General features: G+C 40.0%; 1 protein-coding gene across 3 annotated transcripts in view; it reads right to left on the reverse strand.

Annotated features, from left to right (window-relative positions):
• LOC127367824 (MAM domain-containing glycosylphosphatidylinositol anchor protein 2-like) overlaps nt 1-24,367 on the reverse strand; it is a 165,226-nt gene that overhangs the window by 31,157 nt on the left and 109,702 nt on the right. For all 3 annotated transcript variants that reach the window (XM_051407964.1, XM_051407966.1, XM_051407965.1), the window contains exons 10-12: nt 17,220-17,492; nt 7,030-7,178; nt 157-334 (exon numbers count right to left, since the gene is read on the reverse strand). In XM_051407964.1, coding sequence (XP_051263924.1) covers nt 157-334; nt 7,030-7,178; nt 17,220-17,492 — 600 coding nt within the window. The remainder of the gene's footprint in view (nt 1-156; nt 335-7,029; nt 7,179-17,219; nt 17,493-24,367) is intronic.

A 24,367-nucleotide genomic window follows, 5' to 3' on the forward strand; every position in this document is an offset into this window, starting at 1 on the left:
AAGCAGAAGATTAAAGTGAATCTGGCTCTCCTGTGTCTCTCCTACTCGGTTTTTCTACATATTTTCCAAACATGGAAACATTAAAATACTGCAGGATGAGTAGATTTATCTCTGTTCTCCAAAAAGACATCCCTAGAGTTAATATTTAGCACTCACCGCTGTATGTGACAATCCGGATGGTGGAGTCACCCTCTCCAAAACGTGTGATTGGGGTAAGGCGCACCTCATAGGATTCAGGCTTTATGAGCTGTGTTAGGTTGTGTGTCATGAGCTCTCCTTTGTTGATTGTTCCATCCACAGGGATCTCCTGCTCCCACCAGCGCTCTAACCCCATCTGGATGGAAAAAGGACCCACAAAAGGTTCAGATTATTAGAAACAAATTCAGTTTCTTCCCCTACATACAGAAACACACATTTCTGACATTTTATTCATAATCTAAAGCAATTGGCCCAGCTTCCTGCTTAAGAAGCTGTCAGCACTAGGTTTTCATCCATCAGAATTTAAATATGAATTCATACTCATTACCATAGTTTTCACAAATTTTAGGTTCAAGGTTATCCTATAAGCCATAAGTCAACCTATGGCATGTGGAGCCCCACAGGGAGCTGTTTTGGCCCCCCTACTGTTTTTATTATATGTGAATGTTTTTTTTGGTTTCACACAAGAATGAAAACACACTAAAGACAATCTTAATTGAGGTATTCAGTAGGATCGAGAAATAAAATGTGTCATTTATGTGGATTTAATCCTAGCTAAGCAAGTTTGACCACTATTGTCCCAGAGATGGTTTCCTGCCAAACCCTCTGTTGAGACAACCTAACTAGGTTTTTGGCTAGAACAGCTAAATGATAAAAGAAGTGTAACACTGTTGGCTTATTCTCTTGTTTTGAGTTGCTTTGATCAATCACTCTGTTCAGGAAATAAAAAAGAAAAACACCTCAAGTTAAGTACAGATCTTTCAGTACAGGTTAGTCAGGGCACATGGTGGCAAACAGCACTACCAACAGCTTGGGTGGTCACCCTTGAAGGAGAAAGTCGTACACCTGAGGTGACATGAGGTACATAATGACAACAGAGCCTGTGAGCATCTTAAAGTCCACCTTTGTAGAGTTGGAAGAACTTAAGCCCACCAGACTAGAGCTTGCAGAGGTTTAATACCAACATGGTATTAAAGCTCCTTTAGGTTCTGTGTTGGTAGGAATTTGAATTAAGTCTGCACACAAGTAATTTTTATAAAGCAGCTATTGTATATTGTTTATCAACTGTATCACCTGACTACTTGTATGTGAAAGGGATCATTTATATCACCCAGTTTCCTCAGCTCTACAAAGATTTATAGCAACTTTCAACTTAGTGTTTTGGTTTTACAGCCCACAACTTTACTGTTTTGGTTCAGGCTCAGCGCTTTATTCAGTGGCATTTTTGGCTGTACCAGGCAGCTTTTTCAACACGAAAGCTCTAAAAAACAATGGCACACTACCAGCCCAGCACCAAAAGGCAGACAGGCGCATTTATCATCAAGCCGGTGAACACAGTGAAGCATTTAGCTGCTACAGAGCCAGATATTTCACTCAGGAATTGGTTGAGACCAAAAACAGAGCTAAAAGTAGAGTGACTATAGGACTTACGTTTGCCAGGTGGCCCGAAACCTGAAGGATGTCCAAGAACTAGAACTACTGTGTCTTTGCTATCATTATATCAAGAACTATACTGAGAATAAGTCTTGGTCTTAATAATAATTAACAGAACAGCATTCATGGAAAGTATTAAGTGAGAACATGGAGAACACTGATTGTTGCAAGTATATGAAAACTACGGAGCCCCCCTGAAGCACATGCACAGTACTAATTTTTTTTCTACATTACAGTAGTAATGGACATTCTTAGAGGGGTTTGCTCCAAGGAAAATATTGTGTACATGACCACAACAAATATGTTTTCCCTTCACCATCAGTGTAAGATGTTCCATCTCATCTGCCAATTAACCCTGCCTATAGGCATTTGTATGATCTACCAACATAAAATGTTACACAACAAAAGCATTTTTTTCTTTGTAAGCTTTTGACAGCTAGCTGCTCATTAGCCACATTTACTTTCAAAGTAGCTTCCAGCCTCTGAATTCAAAGACTGCCATTAGCAAGCAGCAGAGATATTCTTATATCTGCTGAGGGAAAAAAACCCTGATTCATTTTCCCATTAAGGATATGCTTCAGTCTGCATTACTCTACTTGGAATACAGGCATTTTGCGAGTACAGTTAAACACATTTGTGCTCTAATCATGCTCTACAATGTTTTGCTATACCTTTCCATGGAGACCTTGAACTGACAGGAATCTAATATCTCGTCCTTGCGCAATGTTGAGCAGACAAGTGTACCTGTCTTTAGGTTTCTAAGCTTGGGTATCACACAAAAATTAGCTCATGCTTTTCATGTCTTCTGATACAATACAGCCCCTCGGAAATTCAAAGAAACAAAACGAGGGCTTGTTGCTGCATTTGCTGGGGGCAAAGAGAAGAGAAGTAGGGTACATTTTATCCTTGAGAATCAGTTTAAGGGGAAGAGCTGCACAAAGACAAGTTACAGCTTCTGCATCACAATTAGTGACTTTACATGCCCTTCTCACTCAAAGGAAAAGAGGAAGTGTGTTACCAGCAGGAGAGACAGAGAGAGTGAATGAAGGTGTGATAGCAGTGAAGCAGAGTCAGTGTGTGTATGTCTGTGAGAACAATACCAATTAAGTAATTACTTAGAGCCTGGATGATCCACAATTATGGGGTGCAAGTTTTCATCACCATTAGTTTGCAGGTAAATAGAGTGTTGTGTCTGCCACTGGTAATTGTAGATGGAGCACTTGTCCCTACCTATCCTTTGAAAATTTAAGCTATCCTCTAAGTACAAAAGGCATGGCAGTTAATTGCCATAAATTACACAGTGCTGGCCTGTAAGTATATGTGTGTTTGTGTGTGTGTGTGTGTGTGTGTGTGTGTGTGTGTGTGTGTGTGTGTGGACAATCTAAAAAAAAGGATGTAGCATTTGAGAACATTCAAAGAGTGAAAACAACCTTTCTATGAAAATGGTGACAAAAAAGTACATGCGTCATTTCCAGCTGGAGATAAACAGATGTATTAAAAAAATGACACATCCTGTTCATAATTGGCAGTCTGGGTAATGTCTGTAGATTGGCGGTGAGGGCTTTGCAGATGCAGCAATAGGCAGTTGCAAGGGTCAGAAGTTACACACATGACAAACTACAGTGGAGCTAATGTACATGTGCATTAAAACAACTAATACTGATCTATCAATCTGTGTCGACCATTTAATCCACCTGTCCAAATTAATATGTTTTAAGGAGTGGTATTGTCAAGGACAAAAGTCTTGGCAGTGTATGTGGGTCATACCTACATTATTTCTGACCATGGTAATCTGCTTTAAAAATCCGCCACAAAACAGATGAAATCTCAACCTATTTTAATTTCTTCCTATAATTTAACCCATTTGACATCATAACATCTGGTTAGGTCCTCATTATGTGCTGTATTTTTGGCACTGTTGATTTGACTGAGATTTATGTTTATGTATTTGTTCAGTAAGAAGGAATCTCTCAACAGATTGCAGCAGATTCTCCCTCAAACAGCAGCAGCCTCTTGTCCACCAAATCGAACTGTATAACCCTTTGTGTAAAAAAGGTCAATGCTTTGGCGCATCTGTAACTGAAATTTGGCTAGGTTAGTTTATACTAAAAAAATTGCAGATGTTTGAATGAAGCTAAAATATGAATGCAATACCTGTATGAAATGTGGATTGAATATTTGTCAGTGGCAAAGTTAAGCTCTGATGAGAAAACCACTCTGTGAAATTGTATATGTAAAATTCATAAAATATTTTATTACTTTAGTGTCATAGAAAGCCCTGTATAGGTCTCAGAGAAAAGGAAAATCATTTTGAATGTATTTGATGCCAGATCGTCAAAGACCCTGTTGAGTTACATTGAGGATAAGAATGTCGTGGGGTTTGTATCTTACCTCATTACTATTCCCAAGTTCCCAAACCATATTGCTTTCTTTACTGTATGTTTAGGTGGTTGTATAATGCCATGAGCATAAATAAAAGTAATAATACGTGTGTGTGTGTGTGTGTGTGTGTGTGTGTGTGTGTGTGTGTGTGCCCAAAGCTCGAGGCAGATGGAGGTCTTGGCAAATGCTGCCTCAATCTCCAAACAACAATCGGAAGCAAATAGTTAAATTTTTTCCATATCAAAAAGGAATTGTGCTTAAATGTGCAAATCAAATCAAACTTGAGACTGTGATTGAGAAAAACATTTAACTTTTCAAACGCTGAATCATACACATACTTATTGGCTTATGGATTTTGCACCTTTGTTTTGATTCCCATTAATGTTCACTGAATCACCGCATCCGTGCTCAATTAAGATTTCTGTTTACATCCCATTGCCTTTCATTCTCCACATTTTCCCCACAGAGGCAAAGTGCCATATCGATTTAATTTAATTTGATTGCAGCAGTAGTTCATGCAGTTTTTATGGCAACTTAAAAAAAAAAAAACTGCGGGATTGATCAAAGCAATAGCAGGAGCCAAAAGAAACATGGGAATAATCAAAGTGACGGTGTAATGTTAGACTAGTGCTGATCTACTGTAGATTGCCTGCGTGTAATTAGTATGGCTCCTATTGATCTGCTCGCACACTCTGACTTGACAGATCAATTGAAAAAGACGAAAGAGGAGGAGGGGAAGAAGGAAGAGATGGAAGAAGCAGTTCCAAGATGACAAGATGTAGATTGAAAAAGTTATCTTACAGGGGTTGGAGATGGGCAATCAAGCTTGTGGACAGCAGAGAAGGTTCTGAAGTAGCCGGCTACAGTATCAAAACAAGGGCAGATGTCACACCTTCCCATTGCATCCTTGACAGGTGCAGTGATTTGTGTTTTGTGATTCTCGTCCATGCATGCCTTTCAACTAGAGCTTCATTCCCATTGCCCCATAAGCCAGACTGTCTCTCACGAGCGTACTGGACAATAAAAAAATGAAATCCATTATAGAGGCATAAGGTCTACTAGCTCCAAGTATTAATTCAAACGTACGGAGAGAAAATGATAATAATTCCGAGGGAATGGCAGGGGAGCTGCTGCTGGATCTATAAATAGATCGAAGTGGTTTAGTGCACGTGCCGAAGCTGCACCACTCTTTCACAGTCAGTCCGTGGATAACTCTGCATTTATTTATTTACTGAAAGGAGCCTCTCCTCCTACTCATTTCTCTCTTCTTCTCTCTCATTTCTTTCTCATTGCCTTCACTTTTTTTTTTTTTTTTTTAACTCTTTCTGGTTCTCTTCCCCACCAAAAGATGTTTGCATTATCAGTCTAAATAAACCTGAAACTCAATCAATCAGAGGGTGTACTGTATTGTTAATCCTAAGAAAAAGTCTGTGAATTTCCCCTACAGCAAATAATCTCTTTCATCTGCGACAATGGAAGATTGGTTGCTATGCCTCGCAGGAAGGAAATAATGGTCACAAAATGTACCCTCTTGAGATATCAAGGCAAGAAGGTGGAAATAAATTAATTTGCTCAAACAGTGATTGTCTGCTAAAATAGACTGGGATAGTGATGTTCCTTTTAATAAACAAATGCAGAAAAGGTTGGAAATGCTAATGTGATTTCTGAATTACTGTGGCTTCGTTCTAGCACAGATGCTGACATTATAATCTTTTAAAAAACTGTGCGCGGGACCAGCTGAAAATAGGAAAAGCAAATGTATATTCCTGGCAAGTTTTCTGACAAACGCCTGGCAAGCGCAAACATGGGCGCTGTAAGCACAACATTATTTATTACCAAACAGACCAACTGAGATAGTTGACAGAAAAATCATTGCGCTACACAAACATAACTGGTTTAGAATGTGTTTTCAAGCTTCAATTCCTTGAGGGTGTAGTGTGAAACAAACATGAAATTATATTATTTATTGCAAACACAACTGTCAGGGTATGCTCGCTAATTCTGAGCAGAGCTGAGATGGATTTAGCATTGCAGCATGTGCTATTTTTTTTTATATATATATGCTGTTTTTTTTCTCCTCCCGAATGGCGGCTCCGTGCTGCAACGCAAAGGCAATGTTAATCTCACAATCTGTGGTGTTAATGGAGCTAGTTCGCTATTTCTGACACTTCATGTGAACTGAAGGTGGTGCCAAACCTGCTGATGTAAATGAAAAAGTATAAAGACCAAATGTGCTTCACACTGCCATGACAGGGGGGAGAGAGAGAGAGAGAGAGAGAGAGAGAGAGAGAGAGAGAGAGAGAGAGAGAGAGGAAGGTGCACATTGATTGCCAGAGAAAGAAAATGTAACCATGCCATCCATCAATGCTGCAAGCCTGTCATCTGTGGAGTTTACTTGAGAAGCAGGGAAAAGGGGAGCTATGCTTGCTCTTTCTCTCTGTGGGGTTCCCCTCCTCTCCTCTGACTGAGCTTCTGATGGAGAGCGAAAACAGAAGCAATTCGTGGAAACCACAGAACTCATTGAAGCGACTGCCCCTGACAGGTTCTTAGTCATCCTGCCCGGCCCACAGAGGCTCATTCACTTCCTCAAAAACTGCAGAATAAGACAGACAATGAATCGAAGGCGTAAGATTTGGCGCTGTCAAATGGAATACAACAAGCAAGAGCAAGCTGTGCAAACACTTCCATCACATTCTTCAATTGGCAACAAAAAAAGGTTTTTACTGCCCTGTGGCACAAAACGACTCTAATTCATTTAGGAAAGGCCGACAAGAGGCTGACCAATACCAATGACTTAACTATAATTGTACCAGAAGCCAACATTTCTGGTTTTAAAACCTCATGTTCTGGCTGTAACAAAAGCTTCCTGAGAACAGAGTTCTATGGGACTGAATAACACTTTTCATTACAACAAGCATTTAAATGACGCACACATAGGTTACACAGAGAAAAAGAGAAAATCAGCAGGCAGGGGAGTGAGTGCTCAGATAGACAACTCTTAGGAAGTCATTCTACCTGTCTGATGCCTAGTCTGTAGGCGACAATGCGGTCCACAGCGTTAGGGTTCATCTGGGTCCATTGGAGCTTGAAGCTGTAGAGTCTGGGCCTGTTCTGCCACAGAGGGCTGTAGGTATCATAGTAGAACTCTGGTGGGTAGGCCTTGCCTGGAGAGAAAGCAGATCATAATGCTTAATGCTTTAATGATTACTTAAATTGAAAAAAACAAAAGTCTACAAACCAAGGGTGTCTGTAACTCACGCTATCCTACAAAATTCCCAGAACTGTATTAAAGGGCCATTACAGCAATTTAGTATTGCTCCTGTGACAGAAATAATAAAAAACGACATCATCAGGGTTACTTTTCCAAACTTTCCAAAGCTTCCTGCAGAGCCACAGCTCCAGGCTATATAGGCAGTAACAGAGTCCTGCAGATGTGCCTTCAGACATAACATTATCCAGTTTGTTCATTCAGTGTCTGCTCATAATAACTGTTTATTGATTCACTCTTATTTTAAACACAGAGTGCATGGATGGAATATTTTGTTTAAAGGTGAATGGAGCATTATGTGATGCTTTTTCATATAATGAATGAATGATATTCAGGACCACTTGTGCACAGTGATTACACCTGTAAAGTTGCTGTTACTGTACAGAAACACTTTATAACCTGAGACTTGACTTTTCCTCGTTATTTTGTCAGCATGCGACAGCAAGTGCTACATTACCACTTTTACTTTAGAGCTAGATTATCTTGAACACATTCAGATAAACGCCAAACTGTCAGGCATACCATGACATGATGGAGAGATGCTAAACGTGGAAAGGCCTGCCAATGACTGGAATAATTTTTTATTGGTGGCCTTAAAACAAAAACAAATATATAATAGATAGAAAGATATTGTGCTGCTGTGAAGACTTACAGTCCCATGACAGCAGTGCCAGTGTCTCACAGTACCTATAGAACTCATTCGTGTATGTTTTTGCCTAATGAACACACTGACACATTTAGAGAGTGAATCTTATGGCACTTTTGGAAAAAATGCTGAAAGTATTTGCATGAAAAAAGTACTTGCTTTTAGTTTGAAGAGTCAGTGTAATAAGGGCTGTGTTATTATTAAATGAAATAGATGCATCATTTTTGAAACTTGTTATTATTCTGAGGCACTGTGCAGGCATTCTTTTACACTATACTCGAGTGTAAATGTAAACTTGTAAATGTTTCATTTGTTAACATAGAGACTTCTTTAAGGCAAAAAAGAGTGCTGAATTAGCATGACAAAGATGTGCACTGTCTTTTATCTTCACTGTGTTCCATTTGTTCTATTTTTATCCACCCTATATGATATTCCTTGTTGTCGCCATGACCGCATTTTTCCTGAAGGATCATTAAAGTTTCATCATATGTTTCGTGACATATAGCACTTTCATGGCAATTAATCAAAGCTTGTACCAGATTGTAGTATGTCTCATGACTGTAGCTACATGCTGAAGTATAGATCCTATGTGCTAGATGACTGCACACTTCCCTCCACAGTGACCTTTTTTTCATACAACTGGATCCAGACTACCACAGAGATCCTCTCAAACCTTTTCTTTCAATAACACAGTTGGTTGGAACCTCTGAGGATTTATTTTTCTACAGCAATTGTGGCATTAACTGAATGAATCTTTTAAGTTTTCAGCTTCCCAGTCACAGTCTGTGAGCTGATTTCTGACAGCTGTAGTAGGAGCTGGCAGAACACTATTTTAATTAAGATCTAGAAACACGCTTACAGGATGACCTTCCAGGCAAAGAATAGTAATTCACCCCCTGTCCCTGTGCTATTTGGGCTTGTTTATTGAAGGATGACAATACCCAAGGCAGATAATTTTTAATAACCCTGGAAAAGACAGTAGAGCAGCCATTGTTAGCTCAAACAAAAGCAGCACTGGGATTTGATGCACCCGTGTGGAGATGCAGTGAGTAGTTGATGTATGTCAGGCAATTGGATAAACCTGTCAAGTTAGTTTATGTTATTGATTAATTATAATGGCGTTATTTTCCTAAGTAATTTTAGTGGTCTCCTGGGTCTCTCCCTGTGGGCTCCTTTGTGTGAGCGGATCCTTGAACCATTTTGTTTCCCTTGATTTGATTTTACTCTGGAGGAAATAAACTGTGACTTGGGAGTTTGTGAAGGCCATAAGTTCAAAAGGTTACAGGTGTAGCTTCAATGCCCTTCTTACAGTAACACAGTAGGGTAGTGGTTCTTAAAGCTTGATCTGAATATTGTAAAAACATATGTTGTCTTGAGACATTATGCAAATGACAAGAAACAAGGATAGGACTTGTTAAACCAGCATTTAAAATGTTAAAATTCTGAAGGGGAATCAATTTATTCGGAAAATGGAATTGCACCAATTAGTAGACCTGCCTTGCATGGGACTGTTTCCTTATAGCATGGACACAGCACAGCATGCCTGCGTGTGTGATGGATGCCTCGCTAAACTGCTGCAGCTCGCACACCTGTGGTTTCTGTGCACAGAAACACTGGAAAGCTTAATCTAAAATAGATAAACGAAGTGTTGATTTAAAAAAATATTTTAAATATTTTTTTTCATGTCTATGACATATTCTACAGACAGACATGGAAACTGTAGTGAAATGTGTTGCTGGTATAATGTCAATACGATTATGAACATATCATTTTCACTGTCAGTTTTTGCTGGGAACCATGTGTGGCTCTTGGAGAAAATAGGCGAGATCTCTACTATCTAGTGTGGCTAAGTGTGGCTGCAGATGTGTCTGAGACTTGCGTTATTTTACTGTGTCATTTCCCCAAATTTCAGACCTGTCTTTCTTTGCTTCTGTTTTGTAAAAACCCACTTTAATCTTCTACTCAACCTGATTTCTCCATCTTCATCTTTCTGTTTGGCGCTAGCTAAATCCTGGGACCTGCAGTTTATTTTTTGATCATCTGCTCCCGCCCAGAGCAAAGTCAAAACTGCCCTCTCCTGTGAGACTTGCATTGGGTCAAATCCAATTTGTGCTAATTTGTGCCGTTGACCAATAGCAAACCATCTTGCCAGCACTGGTATTTGAGGGAACTGAGAGCTCGAGGGTAAAAAATGGATGAAGAAAATCTTATCATGGCCTATTAGCTGTGCTGCAACATCCACTTTTATTCAACCTCCTCTATCAGAGGATAAACTGCTCCACAAAAAAAGCATGGCTTGCAGACAGTTATGAGACAGGAATCAATGGTACAAATGTGTCTTTTGAATAAATAAAATAAAGACCAAGACCAACAGTAAATTCTACTTTCATGCTTTGGCTGCTTAGCCAAAGTGAGACACTGCTTCTGTAGTTTGTTTTGAGCTGATCCCACACACCAAAAAGTGTTTTAATCCTCAGCTGAATATATTTCCCAAAAAACACACAATTTATTCCCGTTTGAGTAACATTTGCAAGATGCTGCAGTGTCCAGCTGTTTTAGAAATATACCAATCCGTATCTTTCGTTCTCTGACTGGTTTGATCAAGCCTCATAATCATCCGTGAAAATATCTCAAAATCAACAGTGAGGGCATTTTGTTCTTCATTTTAGAAAATAAATCAGGTTAATGATGCTTTGGCCAGCCTACTGCAGATCACTTGGCCTTTACATGGATAAAGCTATTTAAAATACAATATTATAATCTGAGGCAAAGGAAAACTCATTCATCAGCCAGATAAAATCATTTAGAGAGAGAAAAACAAGCAAAAGCTAGAGAAATACTGTTAATAATTAAACAATGTAATTTATTTTTTTATGTTTTGCCTTTTCGTGTAGGAACTACATCTCACAAGGTTAAGATATTTAAGGCATCGTCAGTCTACTGCAAGTTTTTCTTTCTGTTTTATAACTCAAGATGCAATCACGCAACCTCTATGGCTCACCAAGATGCTAATGCAACAAAAAAAAATGCAGAGACAAAAACTTTATGCACTTCACTTGGCAGTGTTTCTCTGTATAGAGCCAGCTGTGTTTACAGCATACTGTAGAGTAAATGTTACATAAGGCAGCCTGGCAGATACTGTCAGTTTTGTTCATGCAGTTTATATTTTACAGTAAGAATGGTGGAATGGATAATGAAACTGGCTCATATCAGTTTATGTTTTTCTAAGTTGTTTTTTTAAAGATTCCCACACAGTCTCTTTTTTAAGAACACATGACTCAAAGGACTGTATTCATACAAGTGCACATTGTGCCTTTAGAATTCATAAGAACACTACATTCATTTAGCTGAAGTCTAATCTATTACATCGTCTGTCTCATTTTGAGAAAATCTTTTAAAAGTAAATTTCTGAGAGGACAGAAACTCACCAGTGAATTGTTGTCTTTTATTCAACTATACAATGTAATGTAATGAAGTGAAATGGCCCTCACTCTTAATAATACGTTATGTGTGGTGAAGCACATTACCTAACCCACTTACACTGCTTGAAACAGATAACCCTGGGTGGGAGACATCAAACATAAAGTACAGAAGGCTTAATTGATTTTTTAAAATCCTGTTTATAACAGCAGAACCAATGCAATGAGTCATAACAGCTCAGTGAAACCCTTCAGGCAAGAAGTTGACCTTGTTTGCAGACTTCCTTTCATTTTTTAAGGGTTTATGAACATGTTTTCTTCTTCAGGAAAACACTTTGTCCCGCCATATGGTAAGCGGTTCTATATGGTGCTGGGCGAATGTGTGATGTAGGCTTTTGTGGCAGAAGTGACGCTTACATATGGATGCACAGCTGGCCGAGACAAACCCAACATCACCGCAAGAATAGCTAACTAACTGTAGGGAAAAGACATTAGAGACATTAGAAGACCCTGTGGTAATTGCCTAGTTGTGTCCTTCTGGAATAGAGAATGAAATATCTCTGTGGCTTTATTCCTTTAAGGGAAATGGCATTGAACTTGTAATGAGTCACTTCCACCCGAACTATTCAGTTAATTCTTCCTCAACGGCCTCCCTTATTGCCTAATCGACACAAAAAACAAACAAAAAACCCCAGAAAGATTTCTAATAATTGATCATATTAACTGGGATTGAATTTTGTTTGTCTTGACCTACTGTGACGTCCAATTTTATCATTCTTGGCCAGTGTAAATTGGAGGCTGCTCCTGAGTGACTAATCTTGTGACATCGTATTGGTATAAAAGAAGCAGAACCACAAACAATCAAAAAGAAAAAAGAAATACAGCAGAATAGATTGCGTCTGTCCTTCAAACCTGACAGAATTTCATTCTGATCACAGATAACATTATTCATATGCTGCCTTTATACTTTGACCACGTAGTGTCAGTCATTACTACCTACAGGATGCATCACTGTCAGTATGTCTCTATGAGCTGTGGAAAGTATTCAACATCAATCACCACATACTGCGGAGGTGAAGTTCAAACCAGGTGAACTGGGCACAGGCTATAAAGGCAGATAGTTGAGTTACTAAAAACCATGTCTGGAACTCAAAGCTAAGGCACAAATGTTCACTGGAGACCAACACTGATTTATAAACCCCTGAGATTGAGGAATGTGCAGGTTTGAAGGTAAAATCAATGTAGGTTTTCTTTTCCTTTCACTTGAAGATATGAAAAATGATAAAGACAAAAATAATACACACACACACACACACACACACACACACACACACACACACACACACACACACACAAAATAAAACATCATAATGTACTAGTGTAGTTCAAAAAAGACCCAAGAGGCCTATTTGAAACACACCTCAAAAGAGCCAAACAAACGTAGAAAAAAATAAATCAAGACGTCAAAAACATTGCTCAAAACAGATGATGGATTAAATAATAATATATTAAAATAGAGTGCAGATAAGGTACAACAGGAATAAGGTAGTGGCGGTGTGTGTGTCACACTAAAATAAATATATTTTCCTCCTGAAACATATGCAGATATCTCATTGCAGCCAGCTTTGGCTGGGCACCACGTTCCACAGTGACATTTTTGCATCATTATGAACAATGACTACAATAAAAGGGACACTGGGACCATACAAACACATCATTATGGAGAATCTGAATTAACTGTGTGAGCAAACCCCCCAAAATGCAGAGAATGAATATCTCAACATTGTTCCTGAGAATTCAGTTGTTCTTCTATTCTAATTCATGACAGACTGCCAAAAAGAGGACTTAAACGTGGGAAAAATGAGAAACAATGAGAACATTGCCCTTTCTGAGCAGATTGCGGAATTCCAGCAAACTGCAGTATTGCACTGATTGGGAGACTTGTCACTGAAGAGAAAGAGTGAGAAGCATGGACTAACTGAAGAATTAGTTATTTTATTATAAATTTCGGTTTTTGCAGTGATTAGACAAATGCAGTGCCTTACAGGCTTTATGCAGCTTTGCGGGGGGGCGGTTCTCAGCTTGGGGTTGAAAGTTTAAATAGAAAGCCTGCACTACAAATGGGAAGTTAGAAAGAAATGGGCATTTAGGCAATTGAGCGCGTCTAGTGAAAGATGCTATTGAGTTGCAATATGGGATATGAAATATGACAACTTTATGAAGTGCAATACTAAATTGATGGAATACATGGTTAAATGTCACGTCTATTCTGTGACTTGCGTTTCACTGCTTCATCAACACACATTTGCAGCCTAAGGAGACGATGCACAGGACATGTAGACTTGTGCATAAATGACTGACTGCATCAGACCGGATCAGAGGGGGAAAAAGCAGCATGACTCAATACTCAGACAGTGAATTTTTTTTACTCCCAACCTTCAGAGGAGCATGATTTCAGCATTTGCTAAAAACTCAAGGTTCCCATGACAGAGAGCCTGAGCCAAAGCTCAGTGGTACACATTACATCCCTCTGAGGGGTCTCTCCCTTGGCACAATTTAATGGCCAACTTGGCCATTACAGTCAACTCACTGTTTCCACAGATGTCCCAATGGCTTGGCACATGGGCATCCATGCACATGCACACACACTCTCCCCTGGCACAATACACTTTTTGAGGCGACAGCATTTATATAAGCCAAAGAATGGCCTGATGCCAGACTTTGGTGGATTTGCATGTGTCTGCCAGCATGGTAACATGTATGTTTTGCATGGTATGTTGACTTGATCTGTGAGTTTAATTGAACCACTGTAGCTTCAGGCCAAAACTGAAATGATATCTTTATTACACATCAACACAGCCAAAGAGGAAGTCAAGGAGAGAGCGGTGAGTGAATATCAAGTGTCTACCTGTCTTTATTCTGTAAAGTGAGCAAACCAAGATATTACCTTACTGCAGGAGCTATAACACATATTTCATGAGCTTCATCTTGAAGTGGGCTCACAAGTCATAGAGAGAAGCTGATATCCACTTTCTCTCCAGTAGATATGTATTTCAACCACCCTACAGAAAAGTGTTGATCTCATATTGTAGCATAGTATTGTAGTATTGAATTTCAGGATAAAAAAGAGTAAGAGATGCAGTTAAGGGAATGGGGCACACCAGATTTCATGGATGATGGGAGGAACCAAAGTGGATTTTCTGCACCATGCTCCTGCACTCAGGGGGGTTACTAAAAGAGCCTCCATACCTTTGGCAACCACTGAGTCCAGATGGTGGGAATCTGGAGCATTGGGCGGGAGGAATGGAGCGATGGCAGGAGAGAGAGAAGGAGGATGAAAGGGAAGGAAGGGGAGTGGAGGTGGGAAGAGGGAGCAATAGCAGACAAACCCCAGCCCTGTTGAGAAAAACAAATGGCTGGAGGGGGCTATCTGCTCCTGCCTCTCTGCTCTACCTGCTTCACCAGGGAGGACCGATTTATGGCACACAGAGGGGGGTGTCCATCTCTCTCTCCAGTCTGCTTGGAGGACGATAGAGACACGTTTAAAATGAGAAAGATGAAGAACGAGGGAAAGAAAATATGGACAAAGAGAAAAAGGAAGCGCAAAAGAGGAGATAGAAAAATCGAGTGAAGAAAGGTACGATTAGAAGAAGCAATAGATGGAGAGAAATAGACAGTATCAAAGAGGAGAGCAACCTAAGTGGCAGAGGATCACAGTGACAAATACTCCTCCTGTGACCCTGCAGCTCCTGTCTCTAATGGGAGGTCTGGGAGATTGAAACCTTGGCCAGAGTTCCTGCGGTCACTCAGCCCGGCCAAACTAATTTGGTCCTGTCATAACAACCAACTAGGAGATGGACACTTGCAGCTCTTGATATATAAAAAAAGAGGCAATCTAAAAAAAATAGCAAGAAGAGGGTAAGTGTGTATTATCTGAAAGAACAGGTTTACTACGTGAGACAGAGAAAAAGCTAAAATGATTGACATGTCCCATTCAGATTTACAATGTACGGATTTTTTCTTTCACTCTTCTTTTAAATGAATGTCGATCAAAAAGAGACATCAATGTGTCTCAAATGCAGTGTGACAAGGACTGTTATATATTTGAGGAGCCAATTTCAGCTGTCCAAAAATTTCTCAGTGAAGACTCTAATTACAAACTGGAGTGCATATTGAAGTTGTTGTAGATATCCAGATGTATGGCAGCAAAATGTCATCGCGTCCAGCTTCAAGGTGAATGAAGCACACCTACGGTCCATTTTATACCACTAAATGTGTGTATGAGAGTGAGAGTGAAATATGGTATGGTATGTAACTTTAAATAATTAACTGCCCAGCAACAATTTTGCTCTTATTATTAAGAGCAAAAGTGTGAGTAATGGATTACACTGTGTTGGTCTGATCCACTTAGTGTTTGCATATCCGGCTAACTACTCTAGTTTAATACCTACAATATAATGACTTCCAAGGCCAAGAAGTACTTACTAGGCTATTTTGTGGGGTAACAGATAAAGTGTGAATGTATTGTGATGTCAACCATTGGTTTGTAAAATAAAGTCTCAAGTTTGGCATAATGGCCATCACCATGTTGGTTTTTTCCTGCTAACAGTGGTGAAGTACATGAGTTGAGCTGCTCTGCAGCAGGAAGCAATGCTTTCACTAGTATAGACAATGCAGTAACAGAATCTTGATTCATATTTGAATAGCACTGCCTAGTTTAACAGATTGATCTGAGATGGAATCACTGAGAATGTCTTGCCAGCCACGCCCTATGTGACCATAATTTACAAAATGAACAGCATGCTGTATGGAAGAAGACTTGAAACTAGCGATTGAAACCATAAACTCAAATGAATAAATTAAGAGAGAAGTATGGTCATTTTTAACACAGCTGAATACAGCGCAGGTCTTTTTGCTAACACTGGAGCTAACCCCTGCTGGCCATAAGAAAGAATGGAGTTTTAAGTACTTCCATGGTGGCCTCATTTCTCAGACCCAGACCCTAATTATTTACTGCCAACATTACAGGTTTAAACAAGCATAGTTAGCGATGGCACAGCTACTGTGTGGAAGCTACTATGAGAGTTTAGGCTGACGTTAACAGCTCTGTCCCTCTCTTTATTAGATTTGAGGAAGTTTACACTCCAGCAACTTCTTCCAGGCAGCGTTAGTTTCATCAAACACATCAGTTAGTTCTCATCCTAAAAGCTTTTTCTTTGTAACATTAAAAATGAAACAGACTTTGAAAATCCAAACAATAAAGCATCAACCTAACCTCTGTCGTGTATGTGCTAAGAAGCCAAACAGGGTTATGTTAGAATAAGATATGAATTTATAGTTTTTCTTGTCATCCTGTTGTACAGTCATACACTGCAATACAACAGTAATGTTGCTTCTTTATTTCCATGTCTTCCACTTTGATCATCATCTGGTGAGGACTTCTTGCTTGGGATATGTAGCATTAGCATTAGCTTTTAATACGATACCTTTTCAACAGGGTTATTGTTTGTTTAAAAGTAGTTTAAAATATTAAACAGTCAGCCAGAGACAGCGTTTTAAACTGACTTCATGAGGCTAATATTAGCCAAATTAGCTTGCTACAGCTGATAAACAGTTATCATTTCAGCTGGCATAATCATTATTTGCACAATTTTGTCTAATTTTGTCTGGAATCAAGGAAATATTGTTTGAAAAAATTATCAAGAATTTCAAGTAACAAAGGTGCCCCCATTATTAACAGCATGTGTCACATGAGGAAAAAGAAGCCTAACAGGCATAGCAACCGTAACTAAGCTAGGGCTCAGTGAACAGTCAGTTCCTAACAGTATAAAAACATAAAAAATACTTTTTTTTAATGACAGGCACTACTTACCTGTGACCTGGAAGGTGCATTTGCCTGCTCCAGCCTCATTGATGACATTACAAGTGTACTCCCCCCATCCGTCTCGATTCAAGCTGCGGATGGTGTACTCCGTCTCATCTCTTTGTGCGTCAAAGGCTCCGGCGTGGAGCAGCCGGTTTGATAGAAGCCACTCGAATCGCAGAACACGGGAGGGGTGGGCTCGCAGCACCCTGCAGGTCATCACCACAGGCCTTCCCAGGCCCTGACGCATCTCCATGTAAACCGGCTCCACTGTTGGAGGATCTGAGGGAGGAGACAGATGGGCTCAGATGAGTTCAGATGACATTTGTTAGGGACAGGAAAGTGTGTCAAGGATGTTAGCGCGGTGGGAATATGAAAAAAAGTCATAAAGAGGGCAAAGAAGAGAAAAAGAGGATGAGTGGGAGGATGGTGCATCGACATCTATACAAGACAGACGCTATTCAGGTGAGGGCCGTCGCGGTCAGACGATGTTGTCTCTGACCTCCAGAGATATTTACAGAGAAAAAATATCTGGAAGACAGAAAAGACAGTCAGAATACTAAGTCTAGAAGAGTATGAGATAAATAAATAAATGTACAGACAAAGACATGTTATGAAAGTGTCAAAATAGAAGGAAAATGGTTCTGAGCAATGTATAACCAAAGCTCACTGAAAACCTAAGAAAGACATAACTGAAAAGAAACAGCTTTTTGAATGACAACCATATTTATTTAAATCATATTTAAATCATGCACAGACACAGAGAGGAAGAAAAACATTTTAGATGACAATCTTATATTGTAACAGGAATGGAAACGGCGAGCAGGGAGAAACAGGTGAAATTTAGGCATATTGTAAGTAAACTTTGAACAATCAACACTGCAAAGTCAATACACCTCAGCAATAAAAGAAAAATGACGAGTGAAAACAATTGTGGGGAGAGTGGCAATGGATGTAGGGAGATCAATTTTGCAGAAAAACTAGAACAATGTTCTGAACGAAATCAGTCACGCTTCACGGAAAATAGGTAACAGGATGATGAAGCGCACCTCAAGCTTTCAAAATGGAAAATTAATAACTTATTTGAGCATCTGACAGGCTTCACCTCTTACCACACAGACAACCTGGTAGTGAATTATTTAGCCAAGACGTCTCAGAGCGAAGCGAGGGGCTGAACATGACCTTGGTGCAACACAGACCCCTCCCTCTGCAACGTATGTGTAACTTTATATTTCAGCCTATGTTAAATGTGTGATAGATTATGTGCATGGTGACAAAATGTCTGTGTAGGTTTAAGCGAGGACAGAATATGTGTAAGTGCTTGTGAGAACAAGCACTGAAATGGATATGAATAATTTCCCCATCTTAAGCATCTTTGCTCTTGACATTCTCATACAGATGCTTGACAAAAGTCACTGGCGAGGCTTTAAAAACAACAGTGAATGTTGAGGAGAAGAGACAGAATGACACAGAGCCCCTTAATTGCTTGAAATTTGCATAATTCCTGACAGAGTAAAGGAGAGGCGGGTAGCTATAGCTAGGGCTGGGGATGTTACTTTTAAAAATGTAATATGTTACAGATCACTGATTACCTGATTGAAACTGTAATCTGCAACATAATCTTCTACATTATTCACACACGGTAATATAATCTAATTACTGAGCCTTCCAAACTTGATAGGATATGCAATTAAATGAACAGTTTATTAAAATTTACAGCATATAATTTGATAACACTATTAATGACATTATCTACAACCTTAATCAGCCATTTTTTTAAAAAGATGTGGAAGATGCTAAAATCTCAAGCTAAATCTCTTCAAGGAATCTCATAAATGCTTGCCCGTTTCCGAAATATTTTTGCTGTGTTTTTAAAGGAGCTCATTTTTGTTTTTCTGTTGCACATAATTGATTTAACCTCAGCGCAGCCTGTTAGAGCTGGGCAGGTCCTCCAGGCCACAGAGGCACACTGGGAAATGTGGACTGTAAGCATCATACTGTATGCAAAATAATACACAGACATATAACAACCCAAAGTGGGATTTTACTTTCTAGCCCTCGACACTAATTATCACACAACACACACAAAAACCTGGGATTCACACGGCAGCTACTATGATTAATGGCACACCATTAGACTGGATAATGACTGGCTGAAATGTGAAAAATAATAAATCATAACACATGGGATAACAGAAAGAGGAAACACAAATCTTCCCAGAAGTTTGGACTGAAAGTAAAAATAAAACTTTGCCTCCTTTACCTGATGCTGTTCACAAGGTGGAGAGTAAAGTGGCTTTCATCTACGCTAAATGAAACAGCAATCAGTTCCTCCTTTAAATGAGCCTTGTCTGAGCTTTTACCCAAACGCAATGGCTTATCTCTGACTCCAAAAGAAGGGTCTGAATCTCTACTTATCACATTAGAATTGTAGGTTTGTGTGCGGCACTGAATCACAACCCAGCTCCACAGCCTCTCTGAGTGGCACTAGACCAAATTGCAGTAAGTGCATTTCCATTGACACAGAAAGACAAATGAAGACAGGGTTTGGGTCTGCAGAAAATGAAAAAAAAGAAAAAGAAAAAAGATCTCTTATATAACCAAAACATCCTTTAAACAAGGGCACATGCCTCATCTCCCCTCTGTGCATGTCCTGTGAAACAGCTGCCCAGAGAACATGAAGAGAAAGGAGCGAAAAGGTCTTGTGTGATATTCCCTGAGCAGTGCTCTTCATGGTTAGTGTAGCAACGAGGGCGGCGAGGGCTTGGCGTTGCTGTTAAGTCACAGGCTAAGGGAAAACCCTGAGCACGGGCTGAGATGTAATCCATCATCAGTCACCGGTGGATACCTTGACAGTAATGTGGTGAAAAACAACTTTTAGGAGCACGGCGGCCTTTTCCCAACAGTCCATATAGGCCGCCATCTACAGGGAGGTGGACAGAACAAAGACGCGCGCATACATGGGGGAAATATGCATGTGTGTTTTGGAGTGTGTGGGGGAAGCTGAAGGGAATTGAGTGCATTCGTGCACCTGCATTTCTGAAATTCCGCTTGAATGGTTTATAATAAACTCCAGCTTCATTCAAAATGGGTTTCATTTTTCTGCCATGTGCTTCGGGTGACTGCATCAAGAGAAGGACATGCAAGTGCTGTGGGCAAGCCTGCAAGCGTAGACTGTTCTGTACAGGCTGTGCATGTGAAGTGTGTATATGTGACTGCATAACTTCTATATGGTTGGATGTTTATTCGTTGTTTTTTCAGTTTTGTCTTTCATCCATTTTCTCCCTTAAGCCACAGAATGTTTTTACTCATGGCTCTCTGTAAGCGGTGGAAGAAGTGCTCTGATCTTTAATGTAAGTGCAATTACCAATGCACCAATATAAAAATAATCCTACTTAAGTACAACTGGAACTTTTATCAGCAAATTGCACTTAAGTGTCGAAAGTAAAACTAGTCAGAGCAGAGCAGAGTAATGGCCCTGGACATATTGCTGTCTATATTACTGTAAATTGTCATATAAAAGAATTCAAATAAATGGCCCTGATAAAAAACAAAAGACTGACCACTAATACAGGCCAAGTAAAAAGCAATGAGTTGGTGAAATTCCCTGTAGACCACTACAGCTCACATGGTCAGTCAGTATAATGTATTGTGTTTCCACAACACTAATTCCATAGTGTAGCATTAGAACAACAGATACACATATAATAAATTCCTTTTTCTTCTTCGTACTCCTGTTTGATATTAAGCTACCATCGGCAAACCTCAGTACTTTCTGAGGAACAGGGAAAATTAGAGGGCCTCTGTTCATGGTAGATATGAAAATGTCACATCAATAATGTAGCTGGTTACGGTGGAGGTATTTTTAACTACCGTATATTCTGTTGTGTAGTTTAATTCAGTGGTTCCTAACTTAGGGGTAGTTACCATACTTACCACATACCAAAATTCTAATATAAAAATAAAATGTATTCAGTTTTTTTTAGTTTGGATTAAATCTTTTCTTTATGTGACATATGAGATAATTTAATGTTTGTGGGCCTCATAGTTGAATAAAATCATCTGAAAAGCTTAGAGGGAAAATCACTCTGGAACCTATAGACATCTAAAATATGAAAACTGGCCTCAACTTAGCGCTGTTTCTTGTAAGAACTGACATGCCTAAAGCGTTAAAAACTTATATTATATGTTTGTGGAGTATAAAGTACAATAATTCCCTCTGAAATGTAGTGGAGTATAAGAATAAAGACATAAAATACAAATACTCAAAATTATACTTGAGTACAGTGCTTAAGTAAATGTATTTAGTTACTTTCCACCACTGCTGGATGAGCTGGATAAACATGAGACATACCAGTGCTCCATTCAGGAATACAGTATGTCACGTTTTTCACACAACAGGGTTCAGCAACTGCACGTGGGAGTATGAAAGAAACAAAGGCCTTGTTTTGGGACGGGAGCAAAAGCATTCTTGTGGGGGAATAACCTTTGTAGCATGACATGCTTCAATAGCAAGTCTTGATAGAGGAAATAACATTTATTAGGAAGTCAAACAGATATATACGGAATATGCAATGACAACCCTGATTCGACTGATTTATAATGAGTCCCTGTGTTGAATAATGTAGGGAAACACTGCTCCACATCAACGCGCCCTCCTTCCCTCACACTACAGCCGCTGCAATCAAACAATGAACTTAAGCACCATCCGCATTACCATATTGTTATTAAAACCTAGAGATAATTTATGAACTTAAATATACAAGTAATGATAATCAATGGAGACTCTTCAGTGCGAGGAGTGGCCTGGTGATCCGCTAATAGGTTTAGCTCAGTCATTGACCAAGTTATGAATTATTCTGTCAAAGCCGTGCGCAGGCTTCTGTTTACAACCTACATATTCTCTGACCTTTTCGGGTGTGGATTTGATACGGCTGATCAATTCAATATTGTTCCACAAAAAAAGGTTATTAAAATTTCATCCCCAAATGCGGTGTGTGAGCCCTGCTGTAATGCAAAAGATTAATTTGCTGGCGTTAGGCTAATGTGAATCGCTCTAATATGATTCACATTAGAGTGGGCCTCAGGGGCCAGCATTGCAGGCCTTCTTGATGCAGAAAGGAAAATTAATTAAAAACAATAATCGTGTAATTCTGCTCATTATTTTTGCCCAGACAGTAGCTCTTTATCCTGTTGTGTCTTTTTGATGTATGTCAGATAGCGAGTTGCTTGCTCAGGGGGACAATTGCAGGGTTGCATCAGGCAGGTGTCATGGACGATGTGAGGAGGAACAGAAGGGAAGCCCGGATAAAAGATTCCTCTGCATCTGGGCTGAAGTAGAGCTTGATAACTCTCACTCTGACAGACAGTGGTATCTAGGACAGGAGACCACTCTATACCTCCTTCTTCCCTCTATTTCTCTCTGTTTCTTCACTCCCTCTCTCAAGCCTCTGGATCAAGCCAAGTCAGTTTGACTAAGAACATTAGGGTGTCACAGCTTGGGATTTGGCGTTTGCAATTCTATTAGAGCGACGACTCTAAAGGCAGACGTCTTCCATTCCCTCTACCTCTCCTCCTGGCGTTGCCTCTGCCAGCCAACAGATGCAGGTTTTTACATATCAAAGCTGTTGACTTGCCAGAGTCGTTCCTTCACGCCTCTAATGCTCTTTGCTTCAGAGGACTGTACCTCGGTCCCTTGATCAAGTTACTAAACGCGGCTTTGCACATGGCTCACCACCAAAGGCGGGTGGCTCACGCTGGGACCTGGAAATGCAGGCGAGAAAAGCATCTCAGAGGGATTGGCTGGTGCTTACACACCATGAGACAGGCCAAGAGAAAGAAGGGAGGGGGCATACCGACAGTCCTACTGAGCAAACAACAAAAGCAGGGTCGGATCGCATTAATAAAGTAAATTCTCAGGCTGAGAAAGACGAGCAAAGGTCTTTGTATTTGGCAAGTGCAACCGAGTCAACAGTGTGCGTTGACGTGTACACATGGTGGACACATTTCCCCCAATATACTCAAATTGTGTCTAAGCAATCTAAGAACTCAAGTACGGATTATTTGTGCTTTTTAAACTTGGGCTTTGATGCCAACTATTAATAAGTAACAAGAGTCTGATGAGGAGCAGAACTAGCTCTGAAGTGAGAACATAGCAGAATGATTGATTTATCAACACCAAAGCCCTAATAACTCTCTTCATTATGTGTTCTGCTTTGAAGATGGCGAACAGATGAAAGTGCTGTATGACATCAAGAAGTGTAGCGCAAGAGAGGTGCTTTATTAAAATGATACTACATAATGAGAAATAATTGCATTCTCAGAATACTTGTGTTGAAAGGAAGGGAATTATCAGGAGTGAACTGACGTGACTCCCCACATGCCACGTATTGTGTGTGTCATCCTATGATGCAACCGCATGCCAAGGCAGATCTATCTGAGAAAATGAATAGACTTAATGGCATGTGTCTTTCACCTGAGGCATCAGAGTCTCTTCGCCTCCTGAGGCATGTCATCTCCATCTGAGTGGCACTAACAAAAGTCACTCCCTGTAAGTGACCCTTGTCCACTGTCACTGAGACGGGGGGGGCAGCAGCAGCGGAGTGTGATAGGAGATGACCTTTCCTGGTTGTTAGGAGCCAGAGGAGAAAAATCTTGCCCGAAAGCATCAGTGATATTGACCTCAACTCTGAGACGGGGTCATTCAAAGGTTGTGGACCTTCATGGGAGTTACAGTTCTTGAAATACTTTCAAATGCGTATTGCAACTACGGTAGCTGTTATGTACCAAGAAGCCTACCTGTCAAGGAGAAAGCAGGCAACTTCAGCGTCCCTTTGAAAGTCTTTCTCCTTCATTAGCTCTTTCCACCTGGGAAAAGCTACCCCAATGTTTACCCTCGTTTTTTGAATTCGCCGGTCACGTTGCCTTTTTAATTCCCTTTTTCGTTTTTTTGGCGACGAGGATTCCTTCTCCTGTGGCTCGGCATAAGTATGATCCTCCATTATTAACTAAAGTGCAGTGCAGACTTTCAAATGTGCTGGGGCAGTGACAAGCGCCTCTCACTGATCTCCTTCTCCGTTATAGCTGGTTTCAGTCACGTGACGCTGGCTCTGAACGAAAACGCGTTGTGGATTAGCTAGACAGGTAGGCTGGTGCTT

The sequence above is a fragment of the Dicentrarchus labrax genome, unplaced genomic scaffold (assembly GCF_905237075.1).
Source record: "Dicentrarchus labrax unplaced genomic scaffold, dlabrax2021, whole genome shotgun sequence".
NCBI classification, from domain to species: Eukaryota; Metazoa; Chordata; class Actinopteri; family Moronidae; genus Dicentrarchus; species Dicentrarchus labrax.